Source organism: Petaurus breviceps, unplaced genomic scaffold (genome assembly GCF_028583685.1).
Source record: "Petaurus breviceps papuanus isolate PSGF00001 unplaced genomic scaffold, PetGlider_PUasm1.0 220, whole genome shotgun sequence".
Taxonomy (NCBI): domain Eukaryota; kingdom Metazoa; phylum Chordata; class Mammalia; order Diprotodontia; family Petauridae; genus Petaurus; species Petaurus breviceps.
In genome coordinates, this window is record NW_027185876.1 from 21,347,033 (window position 1) to 21,364,533 (window position 17,501).

Consider the following 17,501-nt stretch of genomic DNA (forward strand, 5'->3'; position numbering starts at 1 on the left):
ATCTATCTATCTATCTATCTATCTATCTATCTATCTATCTATCTATCTATCTATCTATCATATAGTTCATACTTCTATCCAATGTAAGAAACCCTTCTATAATATTCCTGAAAAAAAGATCATTTATTCTTTACCTGATGTGGGGCATGGGGCCATCACCAGTCATCTTGACTTATATCTTGCCACTGGACTCTGATGACTCTGGAAGAGAGAGTAAGACTAATGACTTTGCACATTCCTGCCTCACTTAAATCCAATTCAGTTTCAAGTCTAGACATTACCTTCCTGTTCATTGATCCTCTCATGTGAAGGATCATCATCAACAACAATGTGGATCTCACTACCTGCAGAGGCAACCCATTTCACTGTTGGACACCTCCATTTATTTGAAAACTTCTCTTTATATTGAGCAAAAATCTGTCTTCATTTTCTATCCAGTGGTCCTAATTTTGTCCTCTAGAGGAGTAGTGTCCAACTAAAATAGGAATGGACCCTCTGTGGGCTATATATTGACTTAGAAAACCATAATCTTACCTATGTTACATTTTAATTTCTTTTGTTTTAAACATTTCTGAATTGTATTTTAATCTGGTTTGGGCCACATTCAGGAAGTGGCCTACTGGCCATGAGTTTGATGCTTTTGCTCTAGAGCTAAATAGAGTAGGTCAAAACCATCTTTCATTGGACAGTCATTCAAATACTTAAAGATAGTGACTACATTCCTCCTTAGTCTTTTTTTTCCACAATAATTAGTTGTGAGGATGTTGAAGGAAACATCTGATGGGGGGATAGACTCAAAAGGTGTGGGAAAAAATCTTAGGCCTTGTTAATGTTGAATTGAGGCAAACAAGTCCATTTCATCAACTACTGACTTATTTGCCTGCTTTCCCATCTCTGTATCTCTCTGTCTGTCTCTGTCACTCTCTCTCTCTCTTTCTTGTGGGAATATTCTATAAATTTAGGGTATCTTTGCTAAGGGAACAGGCACAATTTTGAAAATGAGATCACATCTTTACCATTACATAATTGATAGAAAGATTTGAAGAATACAAGATCCTAGTGTCCTAATTGTTTGTTGAGCATTTAAAAAGATATTTTATTTGGTAGAGCAAAATGCTACCTAAAAGACTCTCTTCCACAAAGTTATCTCCCTTGTATTCATTCACATTATTCAAGATTCCTTGAAAGAAATAAATAACAGTGATAACCCAGAGGAAACGTCTTGAGGTAGATATATGCCTTTCCTGGATTTCCTCCAAGTGTACCATGGATGATGTTGCCTGTTCTATATGTGTGAGTTCAGTCTTGCTCTCCTGAGTTCATCAGTGTTGATTCATTTGTGTCTTCACAGAGACAAACTTTTTTTTTTTTTTTGCATTTCGAGTGGGAAGGGCAGGGTAATTGGGGTTAACTGACTTGCCCAAGGTCACATGGCTAGTGTATCAAGTGTCTGAGGCTGGATTTGAATTCAGGTCCTCCTGACTCTAGGGCCAGTGCTCTATTCACTGCACCACCTAGCCTCCCAAGAGACAAACTTTTTAAACGCAAAGTTGTTTTTATAACCATAATGGGAAGTGGGAATAGGAGAGGAACCTTTCAGGTTCTTATATTAAACCTTCCCTGTAGGTTATTAATGTTGAACCTGGATCACAGACTTCTAGATGAGATCCTTCCCTGGGGCTTCTCCTCTTCCTCCATTAGGAAGACACACTATGACCCTAATGGCTCAGACCATTCCTCTCCATTTCTACAATATCATATACCACAGACCAGCTTTCACTTGTCTTGATTTGGGCCACTACATAATTTTAAGGTAGCATTATAACAGTTTAGAAAATTGTGACAAGAACACGAAGTCATCTACTCTAATAAGCCTTTAGCTTTAGACAAATATAACCCACCCTTGTGTCAGAGACTCCTTTTTGACATGAACACACTTTGCAAACCTCTCATTCCCCACCCAGGTGGAACATGAGAATGACTGTATCTGGCACTTACCTGCGTGTAGCTACTAGCTCCCCTTACAAGCACTCAGGTTCATAAGACTCAAAGCAAGGAAAAATCTTATCTACTATTAAAAAGGACTTGTCTGAACCATAAAGAGTTGAGACCTTCCCATTGGAATATTTTTGTATCTAGAGATAATTACAGTAAGATACTTTGTAACTTACTGAGCTACTTTAGGTGAAAATTTAACAAGGGGAGAAGATGGAGATTGCTCCTTTGCATCAATTCTATCCTCCAAGATTTATTTGTCTATGCCAGGTTGCTTCCTGGAAGGTCTCTCTGGGAGTTACTGGTAACATTCCATTCTCTTCCTCTGATAGCTCCTCTCACAGTCTGGCTCCAATGTCTCTCTCTAACCTCCTTGTACAATACTTCCCTTCACATACTTTATAAAAAGTCCTAAGTGTTTTTCCTGATGCTTCTCGCACAGGGCACTCCATCTTTCACATCTGTTCCTTTGCTGTTCCCTCATGCCTGGAATATGCCATCTTCTCATCTTTACCTCTCAGAAGCTAGTGAGTAGTAAACTGAATGGGAATTTGGAATATGCAGCCTCTTAGGTCCTTTCCAATTTAACATGCAATGACATTGATTCTAAGAGAGAGACCAGAACTTGACAAAGTCTGCCTCAATGAACTTCAGATAATGAGTCAAAGATTGAGAGTCATCTCTGTGGATATTCCCAGTGCTGTTGGGGACTCATTGTTAAGGACAGTCTCATATACATTTCAGTAGAATAGGCTTCCACAGTTTACAACAAAATTTAGTTCAATGAACACTGACCACTCTCTTCGTGAAGAACTTTACTAGTCATTGAGGGTGAAGGGGATGTTGTTGTTTAATTGTTTTTCAGTCATATCTGACTCTTCTTGACAACTTTTGACAGCAAAGATACTAGAGTGGTTTACCATTTCCTTTTCCAGCTCTCTTTACAGATGAGGAAACTGAGGCAATCAGGGTTAAGTGACTTGCCCAGGGTCACACAACTAGTACATGTCTGAGGCTGGATTTAAACTTAGAAAGATGAGTCTTCCTGACTTCAGGCACATTGACCTATCTACTGAGCAGCATGACATACTCCCTATCCTTAAGAAGCTTGAATTCTAGTAAGGGACATAAGGCCAATTCAACTCCCTTCAACAAACATGCCAAGCACTGGTTGTGTATTATGGGTAAAAAGATATCAAAATGGGTAGGACAGTCCTCTTAGGGTATAAGTACTGAAATCCATAGCTATGGCAGCAGGCCTTATGCCCTTGAATCTCTTTACTGGGTGAAAATCTAGAAGCAGGAGAAGGGATGCTGAATTTAGTGTTAAAGATCTGGGTATGAATTCCAACACTATCAATTGCTACCTTGGGCAAGTTACTTTACCTGTCTAGGAGTTGTTCCCAATGAGAGGTTTAATCAGATGACATCTAAGGATTCTCCCAACCTATGACCCAAAGTATATGCCCCCTACCCCTCTTTTCCATCTTGGTAAGCTTTTCCAGGGCTTGTGACCAAGACTCACTTTTCATGGCATTTTTTCAATGATGTTTGACCATATTTTCCCCCTGAATCACACCAACTTGTCCCATTGGCATCTCCTCAGGATTGATTTAGACCATGAGGACCATCTGAGGACTTAGATATTTATCTGTTGGGCACTCTGTTATTGCAAGGGATTAAAAAGACAACAAAAAATATCTCTAGCTTTTAAAAAGCTCCATTTTTCCCACATAAATTTCAAACTACGTGGGTATAGCTAAGTATCAGATCTAAATTATTTCATCCTTAAGAGACAGCGAGCTGGCAACATAGTGCACAGAACACTGGGTCTGGAGTCAGAAAAGCTTCAATATCAAATCTGGTCTCAGACACTTCCTAGCTGTGTGATCTGGTCCAGTCATTTAACCTTTGTCTGCCTCAGTTTCCCCTTCTGTAAAGTGGGGCTAATAATAGTACCACAATAGGGTTGTTGTGAAAATCGAATTAGATAATAATTGTAAAATGCTAAGCGTAGTGCCTGGAACATAGTGAATGCTATGCATAATTACTATTAGGGCCACTAAATGTACCCAAGAGAGGTAGCTAGGCGGAAGGTTTAGCCTCAGAGTGATGAAGACTGGGGCCATTTGACTGTGTGACACCAGGCAAGTGACATCTTTTCCTTACCCTAGGCAGCTGTCCAACGTTCAGACAAATTGCCATTCTGCATTGGTGGAAGGAATTTCCATGCTGGAAGTTTTCTGCACTGAAAAAAAATCACAAATTGAGTCTAAAAAAAAGAGAAAATTGGTCAAGTGCACCATGACTTTATGTATATTATTTGTTACAGCTGAATAAGAAGTTACTTTACTGTGTGATCTTGGGCAAGTTACTGAAACCCAATTGCCCTCCAAAAAGCAAAAAAAAAAAGGTACTTTACATGTTATGTTTCTCTTTTCTTTCTTACTTTTCTTTTTTTTGTTATGCTGTTATAGTATTCTGTGAGTCCTTCATTCTCATATTATTTGGGGAAAATACTTTTTTCCCAAGATTTTTAGATTTGATTTGGTGATTGTTCATTTTTTGCCAAATTCACTTTCTTTGCTACTATATTTGCTACTTTCTCAGCTTACAGCCAATATGCCTTTTATATTTCCTGAATTCAGTTCTTAGTTTACAATGTTCATCTCTCTTACATTTCCTAAAAACAAAATAAGCTGTTAGTGTTGGTGGTTGTTGAGTCATGTTCCACATTCTTGAAGTAGTTTGCCATTGCCTTCTCCAACTCATTTTACAGATGAGGAAACTGAGACAAATAGGGTTATGTGATCTGCCAAGAGTTACACAGCTACTAAGTGTCTGAGATCAGATTTGGAACTCTAGTCTCCCTGATCCCAGGCCCTCACTCAATCCACTACACCACCTAGTTATCCAATAAACAAATAGCATAAATGACTTACTTTTACATCTTAAAATATAAATTAAAATTTTAATGAACCAGTAAATAAAAGAACAGAACAAGGAGCCTATTTTTTCATTTAAAAAGCACTGTTAGCAGTTTAAAAGAAATATATTTTTAAAGCTTATTTCTATTAAAAACAACAACAAAAAAATTTGTGAACCCTCCCCAAAGACATGATACCAGAGTATATCATGCTGTTAGAACTTCTGACTTGAGACAGCATGATGTGGGAATGAGCGTGGTTTAACACATCACAGCTCTGGGTTCTAATCCCAGTTGAGCACTTAAGTAGTGGTGTGACTATGAAAAAGTTCCTAACTCCTCCATTTCCCCATCTTTAAAATGAATGGGTTGAATTAGATCAGAGATATCAAGAGTCCATTTAGAGCATCTTTCCCAAGCCTCGCCAGAGCCAGATTAAAATGTAATTGGGAAATAGTTAACAAAAAACCATAAAAATACAATAAAACATAAACAATAAAACCGAGTCAGTATGGGGTTGCAGGGATCCTTATATAGGATTTTGTAGTTTCTATTTCTATTTGACCTTGATACCACTGGACTAGATTTCCTCCAAAGTTCCTTCAGCTCTAATTTTATGAACCCATAAAGTTCCTTCTCTAACATTTTATGCTTTTCTGTTCTCTTGAAGACGAATGTTTCCTGTCTTGAAGATCAGTGTAACTGGGTTGGATCCCAATGCCATGTACTCCTTCCTGCTAGACTTCACTCCAACTGACAGTCACCGGTGGAAATATGTCAATGGTGAATGGGTGCCAGCTGGCAAACCAGAAGCCTCCAACCACAGTTGCGTCTATATCCACCCTGATTCTCCCAACTTTGGTGCCCACTGGATGAAAGCCCCCATCTCCTTCAGCAAAGTGAAGCTTACCAACAAAGTCAGCGGAGGTGGGCAGGTAGGACTGCAAGAGTCACCAATCAAGAAATATCAAGGGTGCATTTAGGCAATTAGAGCGACCCTCACAGGGCTCTTATTCCACAGAAGCCAATTATTCCCTGGAGTCCAAATGTAAACAGGAATAAATAGCTCTTAATTGGTGCTTTCAGATTTTAATGGACTTTCAGATGTTAAGAGAGAGTGAGAGAGAGGGGTGTAGTGCAGTAGTTTACTTAATCATGGGGGCCTCTTTTCATAGTTTTGTCTTGTGTACTAAGGCTTTTATACAGGACTTCAGATGAGGGGGAAAACATTGTGAATATTAGAGTTTTGTTATTCCTCTTGTGTTTTTGTATAAGTGGTGTGTTGGCAATAGGTAAGTACCTTAATAAAAAGCCGCCCCTGAATGAAATAATTACAGCTTTCACTTTGGATAATTATCAATAGAATATTCAATCAGCTTTGGTTTTTAGAAGAAGAAAAAGAAAAAAAAAACCCTAAACAAACATCCCTAAATCAGGAATGTTCTCTTTAAGGTTATCAAAGTGCTAGAAACAGATTTGTGTGTGTGTCTGTTTGAAAAGTGATTAAACAACATCAGGAATGTGAGGCTCCATTGAAATAAAAAAATGGAGACCATGTTGTCTATTGGCGATAAAGAGTCCTGACCAGAGATTATAGTATCTGGGGCAAAGATACAATAAAACATACAGGGGACAAGTTGGTGGCAGTAGAAAGACCTTAGACCATGGTGCATAAGGCAGCGGGCAGGCATGTGTGTGTACTCACACATACATGTACTTGTGTATATGTGTGTATGGAAGAGACCTAGAGAGAGTCTCAGGGAGTAGGCTACCTACCCTGTGGGCAGAGACCACTGCTTGGAGGTTGACTGGGAGCTGTTGTGTTGGGAGGAAGAGGAGGCTACCATATGGTAGCTACTTATTTTAATGGATTATTATTATTATTTAATGGATTGTTTTTCCCTAGGTGCTAAACTCTGCTGCTTCTATCTGCTAAAAGGAGTACAAGTTTTATCAGCACTTTCTAAATTTTGGTGCCCCGGGGCAGAGTCCCAGTGGCCTGTCTGAGTTATGGCTCATCCTTTTCAGGGGGAAAGCCATCCTAGCTGTTAGCATCCTTTCTCTTCCCTCAAATTACATTTAATTGTGTCTTTTATTCCCTCTCACCCTCAATAGAAAATAAGCTCTCTCCTACAGGGTAGAGACTACTATTTTTTTTGTCTTCATTTCCCCATCATTTGGACCAGTGCCTACCTCATAAAGATCAAAAACCAAGAGATTAATAATCTTCCTTTTTATTGAATTTTCTTGCACAAAATGACTAACATGGAAATGTTTTATATGATTGTACATATATAACCCATATCAGATTGCTTACTGTCTCTTAGGGAGGGATAGAATTTGGAATTCAAAACATAATAAAAAACAACCAAAGAATGTTAAAATTGTTTTTACATGTAATTGAGAAAAATAAAATGTCATTTAAAATTTAAATAAAAAGTTAAAAAATATTTTAGAATTTTAAATAAGAGATTAATAAATGTTTGTTGAATCTAATCCAATTCAATTCAATCTAGTTCAACTCTTTCCCTCCTCCCCATACACTTTACAAATGTGGGAAAATGAGGTTCAGGAAGGTTAATTGCTTTGCTAAAGGTTTTGAACCAATAAGTGGCAGAGGTTAGACTTTTATCTAGGTCTCCTAACGTCCATTCTCCTACACTATTTTCCTCCAGCTCCATTACAATTCCCTGACTACCAAAAATATGTGTGAGTGTGAGTGTGAGTGTGTGTGTGAGTGTGAGTGTGACTTTAGACAAGTCAGCTCTGTTTCTTTATCTGTAATAGAAAGGGGGTTAGATTAGATGACTTTTAAGGTCCCTTCCAGCCTTGAATTTTTTAAAATTAATTTTAAAAAATTAATTAATTATTTTTTAGTTTTCAACATTCACTTCCATAAGATTTTGAGTTCTAAATTTTCTGCCCTTCTCACCCCTCCCCCTTCTCCAAGATGGTGTACAATGTGATATAGGCTCTACATATACATTCATTTTGAATACATTCTCACATTATCCAGCCCTGAATCTTTGATTCTATTTTCTTTTTTTAAATTATTTTTTTTTTTTTGCTTTTTGGAAAAGGGAAGGCAGGGCAATTGGGGTAAGTGACTTGCCCAAGGTCACATGGCTAATAAGTGTTAAGTGTCTGAGGCCTGATTTGAACTCAGGTCCTCCTGATTCCAGGGCAGGTGCTCTATTCACTGTACTCCTAGCTACCCCAATTCTATTTACTTAAACACTGATTTCCTAGGATGTAACAGGTAAGGCTAAGGAATAGGTGTAGTGGGCCAAGCTTTAATAATAATGTTCAATATTAATAAAGTATGCATCGATTCAACTCAATAAACATTAATTAGGCAGCCACCATGTATGAGGCATTGTGCCAACAAAAGATGAAAAATGAAACTATTGCTGACCCCAAAGGCAGGAAATGAGCATTTATATAGCACCCACTGTATGCTTTATAAATGTTATCTCATTTTATTCTCACACCCACCTATAGTGCTATTATGATCTTCATTTTGCCATGGAAGAGACAGAAGCAAAGAGAGATTAAATGAGTTATCTAGGATCACACAGCTAGTAGCTGAGGTCAGATTTGAACCTAGCTTTTCCTAAACCCACTCACTGTACCACCCAGTCTCCAGTCTCAAGGAGGTAAAAGTCTGACTCTTAGCCCCAGTGCTTTTCTTCCAATTATGCTACAGAATAAAACAAAATGATCCTTACAACAGCCCTGTGAGGTAGGGGTTCTTATGATCCCTAGTTTATAGTTGGGGAAACTAAGGCAGACAGAGGTTAACTGCTTGAAGTCATACTTGAAATCAGATCTTCCTCACTTTAAGCCCAATACTCTATCTACTAAGTCACTTAGCTGCCTTCCAGTAACTAAAAACATAAAAGAAATTAAGAGCCTGACTTTTTCCTTCTGTGAGAAAAAATAAGTGAAACTGACCTTCCTTATACCTCTCTTTAAAAATGCTGTTACTTGGGGTGGCTAGGTGGTGCAGTGAGTAGAGCGTCAGCCCCAGATTAAGGAAGACCCGAGTTCGGTTCCTGCCTCAGACACTTAACACCCACACAAAAATACTAGCCGTGTAACCTTGGGCAAGTTACTTAACCCCAATTGCCCTCCAAAAAAGCAAAAAAAAAAAGTTTAAAAAGAGGCAGCCAGGTAGCACAGTGAGTAAGAGCACGGGCTCCAGTGTCGGGATGACCTGGGGATTGAATCTGGGCTCAGATACTTAGCACCACACCCAGAAACACCTGGCCGTATAACCTTGGGCAAGTTACTTAACCCCAATTGCTTAGGGGCAGCCAGGTGGCTCAGTGAGTAAGAGTACCGGCTCCCAGTGTCCAGATGACCTGGGGATTGAATCTGGGCTCAGATACTTAGCACCACACCCAGAAATAACTGGCCGTGTAACCTTGAACAAGTTACTTAACCCCTATTGCTTTAAAAAAAAAAATGCTGTTACTTGCCTGAAAAGACCAGTTATTTGCAAGGTCATTTTAATGATTAAGTGCTGTGAGGGAAATGTAGCTTAGCACAAGTGAGACCTTCACCACTAATGGCTTTGAATGGAAATTCCCTTCTCAACCTACTACTGCTATTGGTGAAGGGTATGAGTGATCCAAGGGAGGTTCCTTGCTCATGGCAGGACAGTTTGCAGTTCTTACTTTTCTGTTTTTCTTCCTTGACCCTCTCTTTCCCTCTCTCTTTTTCTCTAACAGATAATGCTGAACTCTCTGCATAAATATGAACCCCAGGTTCACGTTGTTCGGGTTGGCAGTACCCACCGGATGGTGATGAATTGCTCCTTTCCTGAAACTCAGTTCATAGCTGTGACTGCCTATCAGAATGAGGAGGTAAGTGAATTCAGTCTGGATCCCTTTTCTTTACATGTTGGCCCTTAGTGGTGATGCTACATCATGGGGCAAAGGCACCTCTATGTTCCCAAAGTCTGTGACAGCTAAAGGTAAGGTCTGGCAGGTCCAACCAAGCTAGCATTTCACTTTGGGTTGTTGATAGCTCATATGTCTTTCTTGAGGGCCAACCTAGTCAAATGAGGAAAAGTTCATCACCAGAAGATTGGTCACAGGTGGTGACTTTTTCCACACTGACTGTCTATCTAAAGATTGAGTTCTGTGTCAATGGAGGAAATGCCCATGCCTAGGAAATCACAGGTCCTTGAGTAAGTAGGTTTCTAAAATGACAGTATTTCTAGATCGTGGTCTAAAGCTTTCCCTTTCATTTTGATTTGTTGGTCAAAGGCAACCTCCATTAGTCATCATATTTGTAAATAATATTGCATAGTGACTTTTTGGCCCCTGAAGGTTAGCAAATAAGTGCAGAGATGAATGAATAGGGACTCTAGCTGTGGGTGCTTCCCATTTCAGTGCAGTGACTATTTGATTTCAAGATAGGCCTTGATTTCTGACTTCTCAAGAGAACACACATGTTCTAGGTCCCTTCTAAGGCTTCAGATTCTTAGAGGGCATGAGTCTTAACTAAACCCTTCCCCAGTCTGGGCATCTGCCTGGTTTCAATTAAATTCACAATACTTTTGTTAGACACAGCATAGAAGAAGGGTCTTTAATCTTGTGTCCTGGATCCCTTTGGCAAGCAGACTGGTGAAGCCTATTGATCTCTCCTCAGAATAATGTCTCTAAATATAAAAAAAAAATATTTAGGATTATAAAGGGAGCCAATTATATTGAAATGCAGATATCAAAATATTTTAACAAAACAAGTTCACATATTCCAGATTAAGAAACCCTGGTGTAGAGGCCTGGCCTGTTTAAAAGTTACATGGTCCCTGTTTTCATTGTTCAAGGTCCTGCTAGTGCTAATCTCTTATCCATACAACAGCTATTCTTGTTTGGGTGTTTTTCACTGTAGTATCTAATCACTTTACTCAATCAAACCCGAGCAATTGCTGAGCTCAAAGCAGGGACATTTATCTACCAAAAAAAAAAAAAAAAGAAAAGAAAAGGAAAAAAAAGAAGAAATACAAAATAGAGTTCAGCTAAGACTTCCAGTGTCCAGACTTTCTCTTCCCACTGGTTCTTCCCCTACGTTGAATTATCATACTCCCCCACTGCCCTTTCCCAAACATTATGGATTTGGTAGGATCCTATGCAGGCTGGAGAGAAGGTATTTGATAAGGGAGGAAGCTGAAAGTTAGTTTTGCAGTAGTTCATAAGAGTGAATACTCTTTTTGTGCCTTATTCTAGCATAGGCAGCTGGTGAATAGCGTTCAGGGCCTGGAGTTAGGAAGTCCTGAGTTCAAATCTAACCTCAGACACATACTAGTTGTGTGACCTTGGACAAGTCATTTTATTTCTGAAGCCTTCTTAACTGTTAAGTGTGGAAAATAATAGCACCTGCCTTTCCTGGGTTGTTGTGAGAATCAAATGAAATGATAATTGTAAATCATATAATGACGTATAATTAGTGTTATATAAACATGTATCATTGTTGTTATTATCATTTCCACTAATGCTGGTTGTTTTTGCAAATCCAAGATAACAGCGCTCAAAATCAAGTATAATCCATTTGCCAAAGCCTTCTTGGATGCCAAGGAAAGGTGAGTAGACGTCAATTGCAAGGAAATCTCATGTTTAAATTCTGCAAATGTAGACTGTGATTATTTTTGACAGGGAGCATCTTGAGTCTTACTTTTGTACTCTCTATGAAAAAAGGGCTTGCTAAACTAGTTAGATATCAATGTGGTTTAAGAGTACTTTCAAGTACTTTAAAGCCCTCATTTACATATAAATTACTGATGTGGTAATTACAGATTTTTTTTACTTTTGCCCTGATGAGAGACCAAGACTTCTACTTGGAAATACTTTGTTAGTCTCATTTGAGTATCCAAGTAGGCATTTGACAGTGGTAAAAATAAATTTAAAATATTATATAACTCAGATTTTTGAATTCCATTTTTACTCAATTAGTCCTAATTTGCATCAATTGCCTAGAAAACTTGGGTAATGGGAGGTAGCATAATGTAGTAGACTAAGCATTGAAACTCCAAATGAACTCTGACACCCTTTTCTGCTGTATGACATTGGGCAAATGACGTAACTTCTCTGGACCTCTGTTTCTTCATCTATAAAATAAAGGAGTTTGTTAATTGGATTTTCTCTTTCTGTTTTAAAAATGGTATTATTCTCAGAAGTCTATGTTAATCAGACAGAAGGCCTGCATAAACCTCTGGATTTGAAGGCTCATTTTACCACTGTGATTATATCATTCTACGTCTGTCGTTCTTTAACATTGTGCAAAAATCAATGCAGGAAAATTATGCTTTACCTCTGTGTGTGTGTGTGTGTGTGTGTGTGTGTGTGTGTGTGTGTGTGTGTGTGTGTGTGTTGGGAATGGGGGTGGGGTGGCTGGGTGGGATTTAATGAATCAGCAAACATCCATTAAGTTCCTACTACGTGCCAATCCCCGTGTTTGGTGCTGGAGCTACAAGGACAAAAGTAAAGCAATTTCTGCCTTCAAGGACCTTACAAGAGCCAAACCATGTCTGAGGGTGGGGGTAGGGAGGTAGAAATTCCTCCCTATATCATAATCAGTAAGTAACTATCCTGCCTCCACTTGAAGACGTCCAATAAGGGGAGCCCACTGCTATCCAAGACAGCCCCCTTCTGCTTTTGGGCAGCTCCAATTGTTAAGATGCCCCACCCCCAAAACATCAAATCTAAGTCTATCTCTTTACAACTTTTACCCTTCATTCCTAGTCCTACCCAGGGCACTGTGCTGGGCACTATGGGTAAAAAAAAAAAAAAAAGGAAAATACCATGGTGCTATGAGAGTGACATATGGTACAAGATAGAATTGATAAGGGCAAAGGAGAAATTAAGACAAAAAACACTAGGAAAAATGAAGGAAAGAATTTTTAGCTTGAAGAGATGAAGATTGCATTCACAGAGGAGATGGTACTTGAACAGCACATTGCTGAAAAGTAATGGATTTCTCCAGGCGGTGCATAGGGGATGCCCTTGGGAATGGATGGAGACAGGAGAGTACATAATGAGCTTAGGGTGAAGTAGTTAATTTTGGCTAGCTTTGAGAGTTTGGCAGTGGGGAATAATGTGAAAACAGGCTGGAAAAAAGGAATTTGCATTTTATCTTATAGCAATAGGGAGCCCTTGAAAGTTTTTGAATGAGGAAGTAAGGCATTCCTCATTTTGTGCTAACCAATAGGCAGCACTAGACAAATGTAGTGAGATCTAGAACCTCTGGGCTGGTGTTCCTTAACTGTCCCCCTTCCACCCCTTCCCCCCCTTTTTAACCATGATTGCAGTTTGGATTATTATGGCAGGAGGGCTAGGTAAGCATGGCAGTCAAACTTCAGGGAGGTCACATGATACTGAGCAATTTTTTTCTTGCATGTTTTTGCACTGAACTGGGCTGCAAACTGCCTGAGGTCTTGGGCACAGAAACACCAAATCATTTGACAAATGGTGTCATTTTTTTTACAAGATCAGCTACAAGTACATACTTGATGAAAGCTTCTGAGATCCTCCCTATTCCACTGAGAATTCTTGCAACAGAGGACGATGGAACCTTGGGATTGTAACGGTTTATATGGAAGTGTCAGTGGATAACTGAGTGTTGCACGTGCTCTATTTTGGCCATAAAATCTTAAATAAGTGCCTTGGTTGGGGGAAGTGGGAGAGTAGCATCTGAGAGAAGGAATGTTTGGCTTATTGATAAAGGGTGGGGGGCAAAGCGTACCATGATTTCTTTTAGAAAATGTCCTGAAGAATTGAGGAAATCAGACATCACTCTCTTTTTCCTTTCAGAAACCATCCAAAAGATGCTCCAGAAGTTATGCCAGAGGGTCAGCACGTTACATACTCCCACTGTAAGTTTCATAGAATGTTTATGAGTGATGGGTAAGGGTATTCAAGAGGAATTCTCCAATAAATTGGTTTGATTAAGGTTAAGTGAAACCTTCCAACAGGGCCCAGATTGGTACTTTGTCAATTTAATGGAAATTTATATTTTTTCTCAAACTCCTAGTGATGTTCAGAGTTTTGTCTTCTTGAATATTAATCAGGGTCTGGGAGCAAAAATTACTTACATGAGAGACCCTGACAATATTACTGTTTAAAGTGGGGACTCTTTATGTCATGGACATTCTTTATGTCATGGACCTTTTCAACAACCTATGAACCAGGGAAGCCTATGAACCCGTCATCAGAATAAGATTTTTAAATGCATAAAATCAGATATATGACATTAGAAAGGAAGCCAATCACATTGGAATGTAGTTATCAAAGTATTAAACAAAAGTTTATGGACTCCAGGCTAAGTACCCTGGACTCAAAAGATTACATGGTGATGGAATTTAGAGTCCTTGAAGTGATTTCTAGGGGGTCCCTTCTGCTTTCTCTGCTTTTGCTATTTCAACACTAGTCCTGAACCCAGGACCCAAAATTTGACTTTCTGGTCAATCCACGAAGAGGGTCATAATACTTAAGTCAAGCTGCTCCAGTTATGCTTCCTAGCATTCTGGCCCACCTCACCCTCCCACCCCTCCATAGCTTCCCACTTCACCACCAAATATCCAAATAACAGAGAAAGGAAAAGGAATAGTTTCACCAGGTAGTGGAAAGCATTCCCGGTCCCAATGACTGTAATGAGAAGCATTGACTTCCTGGATGATTGCTGGGAGAATTCTTAAGTCCCAGGATCACTTGGAAATTCTCCCTGATGCCTTTGATTTCCTTCCTGTCCTCTCTCAGAGTCTGGAGTCATAAGACTTCATACTGAGAACTCCCTCTTTGTGCTGAAACCCCTAGAAGTCCTTCCTTTATTTAGTACTAACAATATAATTTCTGGATTGAGGATGCCCCAAAGATTCACAGATTCCTGCTTCATCTCTTTTTTAATTGTCACCATAACTCACTCATCTAGACCCTCTAGACGCTTGTCTTTTGTGACAGGTCATTCCAAAAATACAGGGAAATGATGCATTAAATACACAAATAAATATGATACAAGGTAGAATGTGATAGAGGCAAAGGGAAAGATCCATACATAACTCCAGAAAAGATTGGGGAGAGAGATGACATTTTCATCTGGGCGGTGGGTGAATGGGAAACATCAAGGAAGGCTTCATGGAAGAAGTGGTACCAAGGTAGGCTCTTAAAGGAAGAGCAGAATTTCAACAAGCAGAAATGAAGAAGGAAGTACATTCTAGGAGATCACTTGGGTGAACACAGTTGTGGCTTTCTTCACTTCTTGTCTTAAAACACAGTGGCCATTTAATTATAGCTGTAATACCACTCCAGAAGTGACAGCACAGTCTTAAAGACATCTCCAGAGATGGATATTTTCTAAAGAGATGATATATTTATATTTTACACACACACACACACACACACACACACACACACACACACACACACACCCTTGTATATATTGTAGCTCTCATGAAAGTCCTATCTACTGTGCAGAAACATTAAAAGATCCTCTATTATCTGTGTTTCACTGATCTAAGCAAAGCATTTTACAATATGTCTCCCAAGTTTCTCTTAGAGAGCTGAGTGTTTTATCTGGTTTGCTTGGCTCACGTCAGAGGTGGCTCAATATTTTTATTACAATGAGCTTACTTGTGAAGTGACATTGATATTTTGATTGTTTAGGACTGGTCCGAAGGAATCCTTCCGATTTGGTGGGGAGGGCAGATGAAGAGCATTGGGCCATTCTCACACTGGATTTTATTTGCCAATAAAGGAGTTGGTGGAATTGGGTAACTGACACAGAGAAACATATAATCATAAATGTAACTTGTGAGATACATGAAGACAAGGGACCCTGTTCACCTAACCATGCAATGGGAGAGAACACAGTTCATACCTCACCCTCCCAACTCTCCCATCTCTCTTTCCTCCCAACAAATGTGTGCTAAATTGAATTATTATATAACTTGCTATCTAATTTGGGGGCTAAAATATTTTTTGTCTTATTTCTCTGTTTCTTCCAGTGGGAGGCTGGCTCATTTCTAATCCAGATGCCATGTGCACATCAGGAAACTCCAACTACCAGTACCCTGCTCCTCTGCCCTTGGCTGCTCCCCACTCCCACCATGGCTGTGATCACTACTCTGGTCTCCATGGACACAGGGCAGCTCCCTACCCTCCTCCCTACATGCATAGAAACCATTCTTCCACAGGTGTGTGACTCTGCTAATATTGCCCATGGGCAATGGGGGTGAAACAAATGCGTGGTATGAAGGAAGACTGAAGTAGCAGCTTCCTCCCTCACCCCCTACCTGGTATTTTTTCCAGCAAAAAAAATGCATATCTATATTTGGTCAGATATGATTATTCTGAAAAACCTCACCTATAATTTTGCTCAAAATATTTGGAGAATTATCTATCGTTTATCTTTTTTTGATTGTGAACAGCCTTGCTCTAGGTTGGCTGACATCAATGATAATAGCAATAATCATAACTGATAATTATTTAAAGCTTCTTTGAGATTTGCAAAGTACTTTATATACATTATTTCATTTAATCCTCACAGCAACTGTGAGATAAGCACTACCGGCATCATTCCTGTTTTGCATTTGCAGAGACTGCAATTCAGAGAGCCTAAGTGATTTGCTCATGGTCTCATGATGGGATTTGAACCCATATTTTCCTAAGTCCAAGTAAAGGACTATGCTTTGGGTAGTTTTCAGGATGCATTTGACTGAGTCATGGAACAATCCTATTTAATTCATTATGTATCTCTTCTATGGCTACATTGAATAGCAAGAACCTAAAAGTTTGGGCTTCATCATTGGCAGTCTCTTAAGATGGTCTCTGGGGGGAACCAGACCCATTGAATGTCTCAGTCTTGGCTTGATTCATGTGCACCCATCTTTTGCATTTCTTCCTGGGTCTTATACTTTCTTGAAAGTCAGAATCTCCTTCAATATTCTTTCCATCTGTAAGACAATGGTGTTGATATTAGTAACTCACATTTATATAGTGTTTCAAGGTTAATAAAGGAAGATTTTAAAAAAATGTAGTGAAAATGTTACTGTCCCCATTTCAGAGGTAAGGGAAATGAGGTTCAGAGAGGTTACATCCTCATGTAAAATGAATATTATGACTTCAAAAGCAGAGCTCTTTCTTCTCTGACCTAAGACCATAGACTTAGAAGCTGAAGATAACTTGGAGGTCCCCCAGTTCAACTCTTTCATTTCACAACTGAACCTTGGGGACGTGAAGTGATTTGCCCAAGGTAACAAAATAATTGACAGAGCTAAGAGTCTAACCCAAGACCTTGGGCTTGATATCCAATATTTTTACCCTTCTCTATTCCAGAATGCTGGAGAATACAAGCAAGAACACCAAAATTTAGGTACTTTTGTCTTGCTTTCCTTGATGGATACTATTATACTTCCACAAACATGGGATCTCCAATAGCTATCTTCTGCTTAAAAAAAAAATCCCCATCTCTTAGACATTGGTCTGCTGCTCCCTGCTTTGCTGGTTACTCTCATAGAGTGACTAGCTAAAACTCAGAAAGTGTAGCAATAGTAGCACCACAACCTAATCTAAATTGTTAC

At 39.2% G+C, this 17,501-nt stretch overlaps 1 protein-coding gene across 1 annotated transcript in view; it reads left to right on the plus strand.

The window, feature by feature from the left end:
* TBX19 (T-box transcription factor 19) overlaps positions 1–17,501 on the plus strand; it is a 38,153-nt gene that overhangs the window by 16,594 nt on the left and 4,058 nt on the right. Inside the window, exons 2-6 of the mRNA XM_069094727.1 lie at positions 5,592–5,856; positions 9,655–9,789; positions 11,449–11,510; positions 13,738–13,799; positions 15,927–16,115. Of these exons, the coding sequence (XP_068950828.1) occupies positions 5,596–5,856; positions 9,655–9,789; positions 11,449–11,510; positions 13,738–13,799; positions 15,927–16,115 (709 nt within the window). The 5' untranslated portion in view covers positions 5,592–5,595. The remainder of the gene's footprint in view (positions 1–5,591; positions 5,857–9,654; positions 9,790–11,448; positions 11,511–13,737; positions 13,800–15,926; positions 16,116–17,501) is intronic.